Source organism: Podarcis vaucheri (genome assembly GCF_965113315.1).
Source record: "Podarcis vaucheri genome assembly, chromosome: 8".
NCBI classification, from domain to species: Eukaryota; Metazoa; Chordata; class Lepidosauria; order Squamata; family Lacertidae; genus Podarcis; species Podarcis vaucheri.
Window position 1 is genome coordinate 90,180,751 of NC_138766.1, and position 18,501 is coordinate 90,199,251.

The 18,501-nt window shown below is 48.3% G+C and overlaps 1 protein-coding gene across 1 annotated transcript in view; it reads right to left on the reverse strand.

Moving 5' to 3' along the window:
• Window positions 1-18,501, reverse strand: part of TSNARE1 (t-SNARE domain containing 1) — a 409,645-nt gene that overhangs the window by 226,367 nt on the left and 164,777 nt on the right. The window contains exon 3 of the mRNA XM_082235920.1: window positions 3,883-3,960. Within this exon, the coding sequence (XP_082092046.1) occupies window positions 3,883-3,952 (70 nt within the window). The 5' untranslated portion in view covers window positions 3,953-3,960. The remainder of the gene's footprint in view (window positions 1-3,882; window positions 3,961-18,501) is intronic.

Genomic DNA, 18,501 nt, shown 5'->3' on the forward strand with positions numbered 1-18,501 from the left:
CTCAATAAATCTGGAGTAGTGAATTGGATGAGCCACACATAGTGTCAACATAAATTACTTTATTCTGAAGAAAACTTTCTTTTTCTTCTTCTTCTACATTGCATGGTTCATATGCTACCTCAGAAATAAACAATAAGAGGAAATCACACTTGATCTCAATATGTCTCGGAGCTTTGGGGAGAGCTCAGCAATTCTGGACAAAATCCATTCGGATATAAACCAAACTTTGTTGTGGGTAAATTAAGGAAGTAGAAGAAGAGCCATTGGCCCCTCGAGCTCAACATCCTATTCTCACAGGGGCCAGGTTGAAGTCTGTGGGAAACCTGCAAGCAGGATCTCAGGACAGGAGTCCTCTCGCCCTCCTGTGCTGTTATGTTTTCAAGGGGTTGCTCGAGAGCAAGCAGGCAAATGTCTCCCTGCTTGGCTGTGAAGCCTTGGCTTTGCTGCCAAAATAAACTTTATCTGTTCAGAGCGCCACTCTCCCATGGCTAACTCAATCGCTGGCAGAATCCGTGAGTGGGCGGTTCCTAAACCTTCCCCAGCAAAGCAATTTCTTAACACCCAGTCTGCGCCTCCCCTCTTTGCACGGATGCTTACTGCGCAAGGAGGGCGTGGGTAACGGAGGACCCCTCTCCTCCCTACTTTGCCCAGGCAAGAAGTCCTGGCACCGCCTTGCCTCCTCCGAGCCCTGCAACTCCTCCCCACTGGATGCGTGGTTACTCTCCTCCATTGAAGAGGAGCTGCTTCCCATGATCCTTGGAAGCTCTCTATAATCCATTCGGCTTTTCCTCTCTCCCTCCTGAACCGATGGCAGTTCCCTGACATGTGCTTTTCAGAAGTGCTGCTGTCTTTGAGTGTGGAGGCAGAGCCTAGCCATCATGGCTAGTAGCCATAAACAACAACAACAACAACAACAACAACAACAACAACAACAACAACAACAACATTTTATTTATATCCCACCCTCCCCAGCCAAAGCCAGGCTCAGAGCGGCTAACAACAATAAAAGTAACACAGCATTCTAAAATCAATTCATTTAAAAATCAATTCAAAATCAAATTAATGGCAGCCATTGGGCTAGAGTTCTCTGAGGATTACAGAAGAAGGGGGTCAGAATGTGCCTTAGCCAAAGGCCTGGTGGAACAGCTCTGTCTTGCAGGCCCTGCAGAAAGATGTCAAGTCCCACAGGGCCCTAGTCTCTTTGGACAGAGCGTTCCACCAGATCGGGGCCACAGCCGAAAAAGCCCTGGCTCCGGTTGAGGCCAGCCTAACCTCCCTGTGGCCGGGGATCTCCAAGATGTTTTTATTTGAAGACCGCAAGGTCCTCCGTGGGACATACCAGGAGAGGTGGTCCCGTAGGTACGAGGGTCCTAGGCCGTATAGGGCTTTAAAGGTTAAAACCAGCACCTGTACCTGTACTCCACCGGGAGCCAGTGCAGCCGATATAGCACTGGGTGAATGTGATCCCACGGCGAGGACCCCATAAGGAGTCTCGCTGCGGCATTCTGCACCCGCTGGAGTTTCTGGGTCAGTCTCAAGGGCAGCCCCACGTAGTGAGTTACAATAATCCAGTCTGGAGGTGACCGTTGCGTGGATCACAGTGGCAAAGTCAGGGCGAGAGAGGTAAGGAGCCAACTGCTAAGCTTGGCTGGAGATGGAAAAATGCCGCCTTTGTTATACAGTGGTACCCCACAAGACGAACGCCTCGCGAGACGAAAAACTCGCAAAACGAAAGGTTTTTTCGTTTCCGAGTTGTCTCGCAAGACGAATTTCCCTATGGGCTTGCTTTGCAAAACGAAGCTTGCCCCGGGGACAGCGGGTCTTCTCTTTTGAAGCAAGGGGCTGCAGGGAGATAGCGATCTCCCTGCAGCCCCTTGCTGCAAAAGACGTCGGGGGGCAGCGGGGAAGAAGCGCTTCGCTTCCCGCTGCCCCCGGACCTCTTTTGAAGCAAGGGGCTGCGGGGAGATAGCGATCTCCCTGCAGCCCCTTGCTGCAAAAGACGTCCGGGGGCAGCGGGAAGCGAAGTGCTTCTTCCCCGCTGCCCCCGGACGTCTTTTGCAGCAAGGGGCTGCAGGGAGATCGCTTCTCCCGGTGCTCCGAAGCCGGGCGGGGGGCAGGGGACACCTCCCGCCGCCGCGGGGACACCTTTTGAAGGCAGGCGGGGGGGAGCAAAGACTTTCGCCCCCCGCCCGCCTTCAGAAGAGGTCCAGGACCTCTTCTGAAGGCTGGCGGGGGGCAAAAGTCTTTGTCCCCCCTGCCTGCCTTCCCAGGGGCTTTTAAATCGCCCCGGACAGCGGAGAAGTCCTCCGCTGTCCGGGGCGATTTTAAAATGCCGCCCGCCAGCATTTTAAGATCGCCCGGACAGCGGAGAAGTCCTCCGCTGTCCCGGGGTTTTTGTAAATGCTGGGGGTGGGAAGAAAAGCCTGTCCCCGGACCTGGTCTGAAGGCGGTTTCCCTAGGAACGCATTAATTGATTTTCAATGCATTCCTATGGGAAACCGTGCATCGCAAGACGAAAAAACCGCAAGACGAAGAGACTTGCGGAACGAATTAATTTCGTCTTGCGAGGCACCACTGTAGCTGCAATCTGCGCCTCCATGGAAAGGGAGGTGTTGAATATTACACCCAAACTCTGCTGGCCCTCTCCTCCATGAATTTGTCCAATCCTCTTCTCAGGGGCATAGGAAGGGGGGATGACCCTGGGTGTCATCTTTGAGAGGGGTGAAAAAATGGCACACTGCGGGGGGGCGGCACTTACTGCAGGGCCTGGCCTGCAGCGTACCCGAGCCACATGTCTCTCCTGGGAGTGACGCGGTGGCTCAGGGCCTCGCCACCCCATGGGCGGATCACCACAGTGCCCCCATGTGCGGATTTCTGCGGCACCCCATGCAGCGCCCCTGTGGGCAGATCACCCCGCCCCCGTCAGCGAATTGCCCTGCCCCTGTAGGTGGATCGTCCTGCCCCTGCCACTCGGGGGCCAGAGCAGCTAGCTACGCCACTGCCTCCTCTAAAGCTTTCTGCCCCTCCCTGTCTCCTGCAGAAACGAGTTCCCTAGTTTATCTATGCACTGCATCTAGAAGTCCTTTCACTTCTCTGTCCTGAATCTTCCAATGTTCAGCTTCTTGGGGTGTTCACTGAATGTTTTTAACCCCAGTTAAACATGCATTTGGGAGGAGAGCGAAAAGGAGACACACACACACAGGATATATGCACATCCCCTTTTCTCACCTGCTGCTGCACTGCCACACCCTTTGTAAAGCCCTGGAAAGACAACTGGAAAACAAGGAAGTGCACCAGAAAGTACAACACGGTTCTAACACAGCCGACAGAGGGCTATTTTTGCAAAATGAGATCCTATGTGCACCTGTCCATTGGGGGATATAGGAAGCCCTGAACACATATTTTTTAGGTGTCCCTTTTATGATGAGGCACATAGAGAAACCATTGACCCTCTGCTGGTGAGGCTTGCTGACCTCCCGGTAAAGCAAAAATTCGATCCTCTCCAGTTAGGCAAAGACTACAAGACGACACGGATTGTCACCAGATTCTGCACACAGATCTGTAGGCACAGACCATCCCTCGATTCAATCTAGTTTGTTAAGAAAGGTAGTCTAACTTAAAATTTGTATGTATTTTTATGCCAATCACACTTTTAAACTTAAAATCCATTGTATATTGTTTTAAATGTTTGTTTTGCTATTGGGATTGTAGTTCCATTTGTGTTCACAAGCTGGTCTCTGACCGTAATAAATTTCATCTCCATGTTCATGACATCCTATGCATGTACCATTCTATAAAACAGTGTCCTCTTGTTCAAAAAGGAGTTTCTGAACATTGTAATACAAATTGCACCCAGTAGACTGGCGTGTCTGAAATACGCACCATTGGCATTAATTCGGAAGACGCTGGCCGATGTATCCTGGAAAAGATCTTGTAGTTCATTGGGATCCATCTGTGTGGCTGGAAAGAAAAAGAGGTGAGACAGTTAATGCATCAAGCTGCAGCTGTTAATCTGGTCTCAATTTATAATGCTCCAGAGTGTCTCAAATATGAGCGTAACATAGGAGACGCTAAGCCACTGCAAACAGGTGCTCAGGAGGAAAAGCAAACAGGCTTTGTGACTTCCCCACAAACTTTCCCTTGTGAGTGACCTCTGCCCCTTAATTCATATTACTTATTGTTCTGGGGTAGGCCTGGGCTGAATGTTTAAACAAGTATGGTCCGCTTGCGAGATCTGAATCTCCACCACCTGAATTTAGCTGGCCGGGTGCTTTTCAGGCACGTCACGAAGCACAGGAAAAGCCCATCTTAGCTGGAAAGTTCATTCCGAGTTATTTAGGTGAAGAAACTGATCTGTTAAAACAGGATGAAATCAGGTTTACAATCTCTGGCATTCAAGGCCCTCTCCCCGATCCTGCCCTGCAGTTCAATAACAACTTAATTATTCTAGGGAAGTGAAAGTAGCGAGGAGGCAGAGGGACCCTGTTATCTGAGCTGGGGAAGTCTGCAGTTTAGGATGGATGTAGCGAAGCCTCTGCTCTCGATCTCCCCCCCCCTCCGCACAAACACACATATACATCCCCTCTTCTAGAGGAATGAAGCAGTCACGAACAAACGCCCAGGCTTTGGACTGAAAAGAAGCAATTTGCAGAGAATACGTCCCGATCGCCAGGCGTAGCAACGATCCGGCAGCACGGATGGGTGCCAAGCTTGTAAATGGAAAGAGGGGTGGGGGAGGGAGGGAGGGGACACAGCTAACACAAAAACATGATGTCCAATAAAAATTAAACGAGTTAAACTTCATAAAATGCAGTGCTAAAATATTATCTTCTCATTCTCTCTCTCCCTCCCATTTCCTTGGTAGAAGTAAGACTCCATCCTCTGTTTGAAAGATATTCCCACAATGCTTTGAGAAAGAGCTAGGGAGAAGACGTCTTCTTTGCTTCAACCACCACTTGGGTTGGTGAGTTGGCTGCTGTCTGGGTCAGTTGCCTGGAGCAGGAGTTTCCTGGGCTTGCGTGCAGGTGGTGAAGCCACAGGATGGAAGAAGCAGGTGGGCATGGTGTCACCATGTTTCAGCACCTGTGCCCTGCTCCCAAACAGCCCATTTATCCGTCCTGACCTGCCCTGGCTTCTGGGTCACATTTCTGACCTTATTCTTAATAATAATATTTTATTATTTATACCCCGCCCATCTGGCTGGGTTTCCCCAGCCACTCTGGGCGGCTTCCAACAAAATATTAAAATACAAAATATTAAAATAAAATTATTGTGCCTCACTCGGTGACCTCGGGTTTGTCACTGACTCTCAGCCTAACCTACCTCACAGGGTTGTTCTGAGGATAATACAGAGAGCGGGGAAAGCCACTGGTGCCACTTTGAGCTCCTTGGTAGAAAATTGGGATATCAACACAGTGAGGATATGGGTGAGGAGTTGCGTGTGGCTCCAAACCATAGGTTGCCATCCCTGTTCAGTCTGGCGGAGTTTACAAGACATGATATCTTTGTAAAAACTGCAGGTTGGGATATATGGAGCTGCCTTCAACCAAGTCAGATCACCGGTCCGTCTAGCTCAGTACAGTACCTCTGGTTATGAGCTTAATTCATTATGGAGGTCCGTTCTTAACCTGAAACTGTTCTTAACCTGAGGTACCACTTTAGCTAATGGGGCCTCTCGCTGCCGCCGCTGCTCAATTTCTCTTCTCATCCTGAGGTAAAGTTCTTAACTCGAGGTACTACTTCTGGGTTAGCGGAGTCTGTAACCTGAAGCATCTGTAACCTGAAGCGTCTGTAACCCAAGGTACCACTGTACTGCCTACACTGACTCACAGCAACTTTCCAGGGTTGTTCTTACAGGAATGTTTCCACCAGATATGGGGCAGAGGACTAACCGTGGAGAAGAGCTATTATTGCCCTCATTCTTCTGCTTGTCTGCTTTCCACAAATGGGTTGTGGACAGCAGGGTTTTGGGTGTGACGGACACTGGTTCATATCCAGCAGAGGTATTGTTGTCGTGTCCTTACTTCCGATCGTGCGTCCCAGGAGACTCTTCACAGCCCAGTTTCTCTCAGTCTGAAAGCGTGAGGCGTTGAGTGAGTGTGCCAGGACATTTCAATATCCCCTCAGTGCTACTTCGCCTCTGCCCTCAACAAAAATGTCGGCCCACTTGCTCAACAAGAGGTGTTTTCTATGACTAGCAGGAAAAAAGAAAAAAAGGAGAAAGGGAGCAGCTGCTCCCAGCGCGGAGATTGAAGTGGCGAGGAAAACCTGTCTGTTGAATTTTGGCCCATCATGCCGTCTGTGAAAGGCACATGAGATTTGCTGGGGGAAAGAGGGAAGGGGGGTGGGATAAGTGGCAACCCTCAGTCCCTAAAGGAACCATTTTGACAGAGAGGGAAATTATTTCGGCATAAGCAGAGCCTCGGAAGCAGCTAAAGAATCCTTCACCATGACAGCTGCGGGATAAAGCAGCCATTAACGTGAGCGACTGCCGAGGAGGAACAGACACCTCAATGCCTTGTCAGATTTCAATGCTTTTCATATCTTCTTGTAGTTTGGGCAAATATTATTCCTGTCCGACCTTTATCCTAAACCAGCTTTAGCTGTTACCGAAGCCTTCTGCAGAAGTGGCTTCCAAAACTTTCCACCGTCAGGTATTTTCACACCAACTGGGGAGTGAAGATGCTCACCTCCACTTTTGCAGGGTGTTCTGGGACAGGTTCTGCGCTGGATGACCCGGCAGGTTGACAGGGGTGTTGTTGTTGTTGTTGTTTAGTCGTTTAGTCGTGTCCGACTCTTTGTGACCCCGTGGACCAGAGCACACCAGGCACTCCTGTCTTCCACTGCCTCCCGCAATTTGGTCAAACTCATGTTTGTAGCTTCAAGAACACTGTCCAACCATCTTGTCCTCTGTCGTCCCCTTCTTCTTGTGCCCTCCATCTTTCCCAACATCAGGATCCCCTTCATGGATCACTGCCCCTTCATGGATCACTGCCTTGCCATGGCGAAGGGGCTTGAATAACTCAGAGAAGCTCTGAGCTATGCCGTGCAGGGCCACCCAAGATGGACAGGTCATAACGGAGAGTATTGACCAAACGTGATCCGCCTGGAGCAGGAACCGGCAAGCCACTCCAGTACCCCTGCCAAGAAAACTCCATGGAGAACGACAGGGGTGAGCCAGCAGCAACTCACGCAGAGCAAGCTGGAGTTAACTCTTTATTAGCAAAACAGGATCTGCACACGAGTGTCCGGCCTAATGGCATGGGATGGGGACGGGGTCAATGCACAGGAACCGGAGCAGCAAGACCCATCACTAGAACAAGAGGGGCCCCTGTCTCCATGAACATGGCAGGCTCTGAGGTGTAGGGACCAGAGGTAGGGGTGCTCCAGGAGGCCAAGGCAGCCAAGGGCCCACAGCCCAGCCCCCTATCTGGCCAGGTGGAGCTCACTAGCTCTGGGACAAGGTGTGCGATTCCTCAGCTACAGTAGGCTAAGAACAGGTGAGGGTCACCTGCCTCATCAAACCCAGATGCTGCAAAAGGGAAGCAGAACTGAGTTCTCGTGTCTGTTCAACTGCCCGTGTTGGAGGACCTTGGCTTGGACGCTTCTGGACCTCCGTGGGGCTGTGCTTTGGGTTTGACTCTGCACTGTATCCTGATTGCTGGACATCAGACTTGGACTACAGTGGTGCCTCGCAAGACGAAAAGAATCCGTTCCGTGATTCTCTTCGTCTAGCAGTTTTTTCGTCTTGCGAAGCAAGCCCATTGACGGATTAGCGCTATTAGCGCTATTAGCGCTATTAGCGGCTTTTAGCAGCTTATCTGCTGATCGGATCAGCTGATAAGCGGCTTAGCGGCTTAGAAAAGGGGGAGGGAGGAAAAAAACCCAGCAGAAACTGGTTGTCGTCTTGCGAAGCAAGCCCATAGGAGATTCGTTTTGCGAAGCACCTCCAAAACGGAAAACTCTTTCATCTAGCGAGTTTTCCGTCTTGCGAGGCATTCGTCTTGTGGGGCACCACTGTACTTGGATTGACTCTGGACTGTGTTTCCTGACCTGTGGACCTCAGAATTTGGATTTCGAACTTTGCTTGTGTGGATTGACCCCTGGTCTTTGAACTTTGGACTTGATTTGCTGCCTTGCGGCTTGGTAATAGGTTCAAGATAAAAGGTCTTAATCCAGCCCCAGACATACTCTAGGGCACACACATAAGAAGAACTTCACTGGATCAAGCCAAGGATAAACCTATCACAGCTTTGTGTTCCTGTTCCTGATAGCCAATCAGATCCCTCTTACGGGAAATCTCTCTCACTCTCTAGGTTGGAAAACTTTCCTCTTTCTTCATACCACCCGGTGATCAAACTTCTTTTCTTTTCACCCTTTCAGAGAACTTTTTGACCTGAAGGAGAATTTCCAGAACTAGTCTCACCTTTCAGATCGCAACTCAAGGCACCAGTGATTTATGATTGCAAAAGCGGCGGAAATATAAATACATTTTTTCCACCTTGTAATCAAGCTTTAATCAAACCGTGCCTGGCATTTTTTTTTAATTAACTTGTTTTCATTCTCTTTTGTTTCCTTATTTAGCACCATCGTTAATAAGCGGTTGTACAGGAAGAACAAAGCAACTGTCACCCAGCCTCACAAACCCATTCACATTCTGCTCATGTTTCAGGTTTTAGAAGGACACCGATGTAAAAAAAATAAATGATGGCATATATATTTTATATGCCACCACCGTTGGCATGACGGTCCTCTTTTATCAAACCATCCACGGTCATTGAAACAGTATGAAAATGTTGGGAGTCAAGAGAGAGCAAGGACAAAGGAAGATGGTACTCCTGTATCCTTAAGAGCATTGTGTGGGGGAATGAATGAACTCTTCCCCTAAGACAGCGGTGAGAGACCCCTGGCATATACAAGGATGAAAGAACACGAGAAGAGCCTGCTAATTCTGGCCATTGGCCCAACTCCTCCAACATCTTCTTCTCACAGCAGCCAACAATATGCCTTCAGAAAGCCCACAAGCAAGACCTGAATGCAATGTTGGTGCTAACCTTTAAAGCCCTGAACGGCCTTGGTCCAGTATATCTGAAGGAGTGTCTCCACCCCCATTTTTCAACCCAGACACTGAGGTCCAGCGCCGAGGGCCTTCTGGCAGTTCCCTCACTGCAAGAAGCAAAGCTACAGGGAACCAGGAAGAGGGCATTCTCAGTAGTGGCACCCACCCTGTGGAACGCCCTCCCACCAGATGTCCAAGAGAACAACTACAACTTTTAGAAGACATCTGAAGGCAGTCCTGTTTAGGGAAGCTTCTAATGTTTGGTGCATTACTGTATTTTAATATTTTGTTGGAAGCCACCCAGAGTGGCTGGGGAAGCCCAGCCAGATGGGCGGGGTATAAATAATAAGTTGTTGTTGTTGTTGTTGTTGTTGTTGTTGTTGTTGTTGTTGTTATGGCACTCTCCTCTCCTGTGGCTCCCAGTTTATAAGTGAGCTGGATGCAGGTGGCACTGTGGTCTAAACCACTGAGCCTCTTGGGCTTGATGATGAGAAGGTTGGCACTTCGAATCCCTATGACAGGGTGAGCTCTGGACAATTAAGTCCAGCCAAAGGCGACTATGGGGTTGTGGCGCTCATCTTGCTTTGAGGTCAAGGGAGCTGGTGTTCATCCACAGACAACTTTCCAGGTCATGCGGCCAGCAGGACAAAACCACTGCTGCCGCAAAACAATACTGTGACGGAAACCAGAGAGCATGGAAATGCCGTTTACCTTCCCGTCGCAGTGGTACCTATTTATCTACTTGCACTGGTGTGCTTTCAATCTGCTAAGTTAGCAGGAATTGGGGCAGAGCAATGGGCGCTCACCCCATCATGCGGACTCAAACCGCTGACCTTCCGATCAGCAAACCTAAGAGGCTCCGTGTTTTAGACCACATCGCCACCGGCGTCCTTTACCTTTGCCTTTGCTAGTAGCTATTGATAGCTTTGTCCTTCATTACTTTGTTCAGTCATCTTTTTTTAAGCCATCCAAATTGCTGGTCAGCACTGCCTCCTGTGGGGAGATATTCTCTGTGTGAATAAGTACTTTCTTTTACAGTGGTACCTCGGGTTAAGAAATTAATTCATTCTGGAGGTCCGTTCTTAATCTGAAACTGTTCTTAACCTGAAGCACCACTTTAGCTAATGGGGCCTCCCGCTGCCACTGCGAGATTTCTGTTCTCACCCTGAAGCAAAGTTCTTAACCCGAGGTACTATTCCTGGGTTAGCAGAGTCTGTAACCTGAAGCATCTGTAACCTGAGGTACCACTGTATTTGTCCCAGTTCTTCCAATGCTCAGCTTCCTTGTATGTCCACCTCTATCATGTCACTGTTTATTCACCTTTCTCTCCGAAAGCCCCCAAAGGTGCAACAGTTCCTCTTAGGAAAGTTGTTTGTAAAATACTCTGAGGGCATGCACACGCACGCACGCACACACACGCACGCACACACAAACACACAAAACCACAAAGACATCTGTATTTCTCTCTCTCTGATGTTCCATTAGAAAAAAAACACAGAGCAAACCTTGCCCATCGCCACTGTGTGCGGTAACTGCTTTCTAATTTTGGTAAAAGCCAGGCATTTTGGTTTCAGTCGGCTGCTTTTATAAATTAAGCATCCGCCTGCTTTTTAATCAATGAAGAGAGAGAGGAAAAAATATTAAATGGAAAGGCTTTTGCAGGAAAAAGTGTGCCTTATTACCAAAATCTCCGTTAGCAGGGGTTTTAAAATGACAAAGTGATTTAAGTCGTTTAGGCCAGGGGAGGATTAAGAGAGAGTTTAAAGACAATTCATTATTCAATGGAATAAAACCAGCCTCGTGGAAAATGCCCATTTGCTCACAAAACTTGTGAGAAATAACTGTTCTGTGTTTAATAGTTTCTCTGTGGGTGTCACTGTGAGCACAGCCAAAGTAGAGCACCCAAACTTGGAGACCAGATGAATGGAACATGTTCAGTCCTCATCGAAACCGTGTGTTTTGTTTTGTGCCCCTTTTGCTGTTGTTTGTTTCCCCACTAAATATTATTTATTGTTGTTCTGCAAACCGAAGGCTTCCCTAAGAATGCAGACTCCTCCCTCAGGGGCATGGAGGGCAGAACTGAAGACACTCAAACTCAGGACGCAAGGGAGAGATGTGCTAAGAGGAAGGCAAGCTTGGCAAACCCTCATCGTGATCAACTCCCACCCGGAAACCAATGTCCCCACTGTGGAAGGACGTGTGGATCCAGAATTGGCCTCCATAGTCACTTACGGACTCATTGTTAAAACTGTGTTTATGGAAGACAATCTTACTCGGCTATGAGTGATCGCCGAAGAAGAAGAAGAAGAAGAAGGAGAAGAAGAAGAAGATAGCAATAACAAAATGGGGAACAGGTGACCCTTCTGTCAGGTTCTCAGCCGCAGTCAGAGGTCACTGGCCTTTTCTCCAGGCATTCAGCTTGAGATCCTTGTTGACCTCCCCGTCTGCGTCTCCCGGCAGGATACAAGCAAGGTCTTTCCGGCGATCCCACTCAGTGTGAGAGGGACACACCAACTCCTCCCTCTCCCCTGCTTCCCTCAGGGAGGGGAAAAGAGACAGACAGAAATCTATTTACATGTCTTTATTCCTGTCATTCCAGCAGTACAGAGAAACGTGTCTGCACTCTCCAGTCTCCAGCAGTAGAGTAAGAAACTCCACCCCTGTACTTCCAGTACAGGTCAGATGACACTCTGAGCTAACATCCGGTGCTCAGTACAGAGAATAGACTGCCCCCTTTCTCCACTAGTACAGTCCCAGACATCAACATCCTGTTTTGCATTCCAGACACCTGCAGCTGGCTTTCGCATTGCTGCTTTTTCCTGACACCTTCAGAGGTTGCTAAACTCCACCTCGCATCATCCCTGACCATCGACCATGCTGGTTGGGATTGATGGGAGTTGTAGCTAGAAACATCTGCAGGACCACAGGTTCCCACCACTGGCCTAAAAGCTGTGGTACACCTGGTGGATTTGGAAAACCCTGCTTAGCCAAAGCATTTGTGGGAATTCCTAAAGAAGTTGAAGGAGAGCTCACATCATCACTGACCACTGCTGATGCTGGCTGGGGCTGATGGACATTGTGGAGTCCAGCAGCAACTAGGGGACTTGCAGGTTGTCCAACCCTGACTGAGTCGTGCGAATGAGGTTGGCATTCTATAGGCTTAAATAATAATATCATAATAATTTATTATTTATACCCTGCCCATCTGGCTGGGCTTCCCCAGCCACTCTGGGCGGCTTCCAACCAAATATTAAAATACAGTAATACATCAAACATTAAAAGCTTCCCTAAACAAGGCTGCCTTCTGATGCCTTCTAAAAGTCTGGTAGTTGTTGTTCTCTTTGACATCTGGTGGGAGGGCGTTCCACAGGGCGAGCGCCACTACTGAGAAGGCCCTCTTCCTGGTTCCCTGTAACTTGGCTTCTCGCAGTGAGGGAACTACCAAAAAATACTGGAATAAGAAAACCTGATGCAGTGAAGACCATGAAATAAATCACTTGCATGAGACTAGCCAGTGTGGCATTCTTAGAGAAAATGCAAGTGAAGGAATAGCCTCTCTTCTCATTTAGATAAGTCCTGATGAACTCATCTGTCTGACAAGGTATTCTCCTCCCCACCACAAAGGAGACACATTGCAGTTGCATTTAGCCACCTTTATCACTGTCTTTAATAATCACCAGTATTAGCAGCAAGAGAACAGGCAAGCATTTCTTATCCTGACAACACGCTCACGATGAACAGAGGTGATACGGCGGAGAAATCATCTCCGTCGACCGAAGAGAGACACTTTTTTAGACATCAAAGCGGGAGATGGATTCCAAAGCAAATCGCCCATGCGGTTGGGTATTACTTTCCAGCTTTCTGAATTATAAATGCTTTTAAAAAGGCACAACAGTATTGGGGAGTGTAATCTTGACAGTTCTATCTAGAGGGTCTAACATATTGCATTGAAAGGCTGGCAGTAATATTGAGCCAATCTCGGTGTATCTCAGGGAGTGATATACATCGTTCAGGAGATTATCCTCGCTGACGTGAAGTTGGAGGGACTCCAGAACCAGACTGAGGCACCAATCTGGATCAATGAGGAAGATAAGAACTGTGAGTGGTTATAGCCTTGTTTAAGCAATGAAGATATTAAGGATGATATCTTGGGCCTCTTATTTGCATCTTTGGGCTAAGACCAGCTGTGTAGTGCAGGAGACCACAGAAAACTAAGCCTCTTCAGTTCAAGGCACCTCAAGGTGGATTATAAACTTCCACTCCTTAGTCCCATTTTGTCCTTGCAATAACCCCTATGAGGTAAGTTAGGCAGTGACTGGCCCAAGGTGGTACTAATAAACATAAATGCATTATATTGATGGGAAATGCATGCAAAGATGTGTATAATAGACCACAATGTATTCATGAATATCTGTGTTGGATGAAAAGCAAACTTAAATGCTAATGAATGTTCACAATGACAGTTTTTAAAACATGCAAAGTGCGATGGAAACTGAACTTTAGCCTGGAAAAGAGGAGACTGAGAGGAGATAGGATAGTTCAGTTTCCATCGCAGTTTGCATGTTTTATACCCAGCTCCTTCAAACACTCCTCATAAGGCTTGGTTTTGTTTGTTTCCAGGAAAGAATGAACCTATACTAGCTCTTTGCAACCTGGATGGTGATGCTAACAAAATATACCCATCTTTTCTGCCTTACTTCCCTTCCCATTCCCCCCCCCGCACCCCATGGAGGGAGAGATTACTGCTCCTTATTTTACCTTCCACACAGTCTTTGAATAGAGTGAGCTAATTAAGATCATCTAAGGCTGCAATATTAAACACGCTTGCCTGGGAGCAAGCACAACTGACCACAGTAAGATTTACTTCTGAACACACATGCCTAGCACTCCACTGTTACAAAGGGACTGCAATTGTAGCTTCTGCGGGGCTGGGGCAGCAACAGCTGGTGGTTTTTGATCAGAGGCGGGGGGGTCTCTAATGTCATGTTTCCCCTATTAAGCCAACCTAAAAATATCCTTGCGTTCTGCTCCCAGGAGGTGCAAGAAATGTAAACACTCGAGAGGCGAAGAGGCATCTTTGGGAAAGCAGAGCATACTCGGAGTGTCAGCAAATAGGCTGTCAGGCATGGGATGCGAAAAGGGAAGCGCGCAGAGAAAGAAGAGACACAGTTCTGGGATCTCAGCTGGAGGTGTGGGATCTCATCTTTTGTTGGTTGGTAAAACATATTGTCAAAACAGAAATGGAGAGCTCACGCTGGCACACCAAGGGGAATGCCTTCCATTAATGAGTCAGGCATCCATGCTGGAAAATATAGTTGCCATTGCCACAAAAAGTTGCACACTTTTGTTTTATTTATTTGCATCCAATAAACAGGAAAATGGAACTTGCTCCCACGAGAGGCAGGGATGGCCACCAACCTGGATGGCTTTAAAGGAGCACTGGACAAATTCGTGGTGAATAAGGCAATGAATGACAACTAGTCATGATGGAGGCAGCAAGGCTCCTGAATAGCAGTTGCTGGAAACCACCGGAGGGGACAAGGCTCCTGCGCCCAAATCCTGCTTGCAGGTTTCCCTGCAGGCATCTGTTTGGCCATCATGAGAACAGAATGCTAGACTAGATGGGCCATTGGCCTGATCCTGCAGGCTCTTATGTTTATTTTTCCATCCCTGCCGTATTAAGCAGTTGGTCCCTTACCTTTCTCGCCCTGATCTGGCCACAGTGGTCCATGCAACGGTCACCTCCAGCCTTGATTATTGCAACTCGCTCTATGCGGGGCTGCCCTTGAAGCTGACCCAGAAACTCCAGCAGGTGCAGAATGCCGCGGCAAGGCTCCTTACGGGGTCCTTGCTGTGGGATCACATTCATCCAGTGCTCTACCAGCTGCACTGGCTCCCGGTGGAGTACAGGGTCAGATTTAAGGTGCTGGTTTTGACCTTTAAAGCCCAATGTGGCCTAGGACCCTCGTACCTACGGGACCGCCTCTCCTGGTATGCCCCGCGGAGGACCTTAAGGTCCACAAATAACAACACTTTGGAGGTCCCGAGCCTCGGGGAGGTTAGATTGGTCTCAGCTAGGGCCAGGGCCTTTTCAGCACTTGCCCCCACTTGGTGGAACACTCTGTCACAAGAGACTAGGCCCCTGCAGGACTTGACATCTTTCCGCAGGGCCTGCAAGACAGAGCTGTTCTGCCTGGCCTTTGATTTGGACTCAGTCTGACCCTTATGTTTCCCTCCCCTTATGGTTTTGACTTTTAAAATGAGGCTGCATTTTAAACTGCATTTTAACCTCTATTTTAAATTGTTTCTTTTTCTTCTTTCTTAATATGTTTTTACTGAAATTTTATTGGTGTTAGCCCCACTAAGCCCGGCTCTGGCCAGGGAGGGTGGGGTATAAATAAAATTATTCTTCATCATCATCATCATTATGTTTAGAACAGGGCAATGCCTTCTACTGAATGAATTCCTAGGATTTTACCTTAGTGAAGACCTCACTTGGAAAAACAACATAACTCAGGTGGTTAGGAAGGCCCAACAGAGACTCCATTTCCTCAGGGTCTTGTGAAAGAACAATGTTAAACAACTGATGACCTCCTTCTACCAGTCCACAAGTGTCCTCCCCTATTGTATCACAGTGTGGTACGTTGGCTTGACAGCCATGGACAGTGGGTGGTGAACACAGCACATGATATTATGGGCTATCCCCTGAGCCCGCTAGATGACATCGCAAGGGATCGATGTCTTAGGAGAGTGAGAAAAATTCTCAGGGACGATTCACATCCCAGCCAGCACCTCTTTAATCTTCTACCCTCGGGCAGGAGATATAGAAGTATAATCAGTCGTACCAACAGGCTAAAAACCAGTTTCTATCTGTGGGCTGTTAGGCTGCTGAACGGAAAATAATATAGTGCAACTGACTTTCGGGGTTGGTGTGTTGTGCCACAAGCACACAGAGTGCAATGAGATTGAGTGTTTGTGGGGGTGAGGAGGGAGGCTCGGTTAATTTCATTGTACACAGGTTGTACATTGACAATAAAGAAATTTCCTTCCAGTAGCACCTTAAAGACCAACTAAGTTAGTTCTTAGTTGGTCTTTAGTTGGTCTAAGTTAGTTCTTAGTTGGTCTTTAAGGTGCTACTGGAAGGAATTTTTTTTATTTTGACTATGGCAGACCAACACGGCTACCTATCTGTAATTGACAATAAAGGTATTATTATTATAAGGGTCACAGCTAAGTGGTGGGAGAGCAAGATACTCAGGGCGAGAGATTGGAACCAAAAAGCAAAAGGAAAACTCCCAGGTCAGCGGCTATCAGGGACTGTACTGAGGAAGAGAACAGTATAGATTTAGAACAGTGGTTTGCAGAAGGTCATAGTTCAGAGGCTGCAGAGAGGAGAAGCTGGGAAATATTGGGAGGGGAGCAGGAGGAAGAAGCACCAGGGGAGAGACAGCTGACAAACTCAGTGTCCTTGGAAAGCACTCCTGACCCCCTTTCCCAGAACCAGGCACGCATTGAGAGTAGTTGTCAGGAGTGCGTGCAGGAGCCAGGCCCTGTGACCAGTAGGGCTACATTTGTTCTGAAGAGGCAAGGCGCAGCCGTATAGAACAGTCAGCCAGCGCAGGAATGACATAGAATAGGAGGGACTAAGGGGCTGGAAATTTACTCGGAGCAACGCCATTATCTAAGAGAGATGGCATTCTTACGTCTCTCTCACTGTGAATATTGAATAAAAGACTTGGTAAGAACTCTTCTTGTTTATCTACTTCTCGGCTGCCACCGTAGGAGGGATCGGATTCCCCAAAGCCTGGCAGTGGCATAGAAAGCCCTGCCAGCACATTAGGCAGGCACATGCACTGTGCCATGGGGATGGGGCATGCACTGGAGCGACTGTGTCCTGGGCACCCCGCAGGGACGCAGCTGGCATACGTCAGTCCTGCGCTGCTTTCGGGGGCAGCACGGGGCTTGCAGGGTGCCTGAGCGGCAACGTACCTCCCAGCTGGAGCTCATCCAGGAGGGACATGGTGGCCCAGGCACCCTGCTGGCCCAATGCCACCCACAGCAATCTGCCCCTTCTGCACCCCTATAGCTATGCCACTGTTCCAGGTGAGAGATACAAGGGTCCACCCTTTTTTTGAGACAGAATCCTGCATTTTCTTTTCTCTTTCTCTCCCTGTATGATGATGCTGATGAGTCACTTTTCCCCCTTATTGTATTATGAAAAAGCCTTAATAAAAATTTACCCCAAAAGGGGGGAGTGGTCTATTATTAAGTAGATTACATCTTATAATATGATACACACAAAAAAAAATTCCACATACTTATGGAATCAGTGCATTTAACAAGTAATACCATGGATGGATGTAGGGACGCAAGTGGCTCTGTGGGTTAAACCACAGAGCCTAGGACTTGCTGATCAGAAGGTTGACTGTTTGAATCCCCGCAACGGGGTGAGCTCCCGTTGCTCGGTCCCTGCTCCTGCCAACCTAGCAGTTTGAAAGCATGTCAAAGTGCAAGTAGATAAATAGGTACCACTCCAGCGGGAAGGTAAACGGTGTTTCTGTGCGCTGCTCTGGTTCGCCAGAAGTGGCTTAGTCATGCTGGCCACATGACCCGGAAGCTGTACGCCAGCTCCCTCGGCCAATAAAACAAGATGAGCGCCGTAACCCCAGAGTCGGCCACAACTGGACCTAATGGTCAGGGGTCTCTTTACCTTTACCTTGCCATGGATGGAAAGAACCACTCAATTGAAACAGCTCAATGGTCTTTTAAGTGAATGGGACAAGGAGGTTGGTCTGTGCTACTCATTTCACAAACAGAACAGAATTAAGTTGCATTACATAGAACAAACACACGTTCTAAGAATTAAAATATTAAGCCACATTTACTGGAAAAAGATCCACTGTATATAACACAAGAATTCAACAGAGCCATAAAGTGTCACCTTCTCAAGCTGGTTTTAAGTGTCATTTCCTTCCTCTAGCGTTTCTAGGGAATTATGGGTACCTCTTGGGCTTTGTCAATAGCTGCTGGAGGTCTCGTTCCTGGGTCATGTGGGCCGCACAGCCCCCGTTTCTTGTGCCTTGGTGCTCAGGGAGCAGAAGACAGAATTAAGTGGTGGGGGGAGTGGTCAACTCTTTCATTGGAGCTTTTTAAGCAGAGATTCAATGGCCATCGGTCAGGGATGCTTTAGTTGTGATTCCGGCACTGCAGGAGGTTGGGCTCCCCTTCCAACTCTACAATCCTATGATTCTATTCTCTTTCCCCGAAGAGGGCAGACTGGAACCCCAGGTCATGACAAGAGCTAACACAAATGCGTATCCACAGTTCAGGGAAGCCCCTGCTTCCGTTGAACGTGCCAGAGTTTGAAAGAATCAGTGGGACTGCAGAGACAGTGACTGAAAAGATGAGAGGAAACTACAGCAAACGTGAATATTTTATCAGTT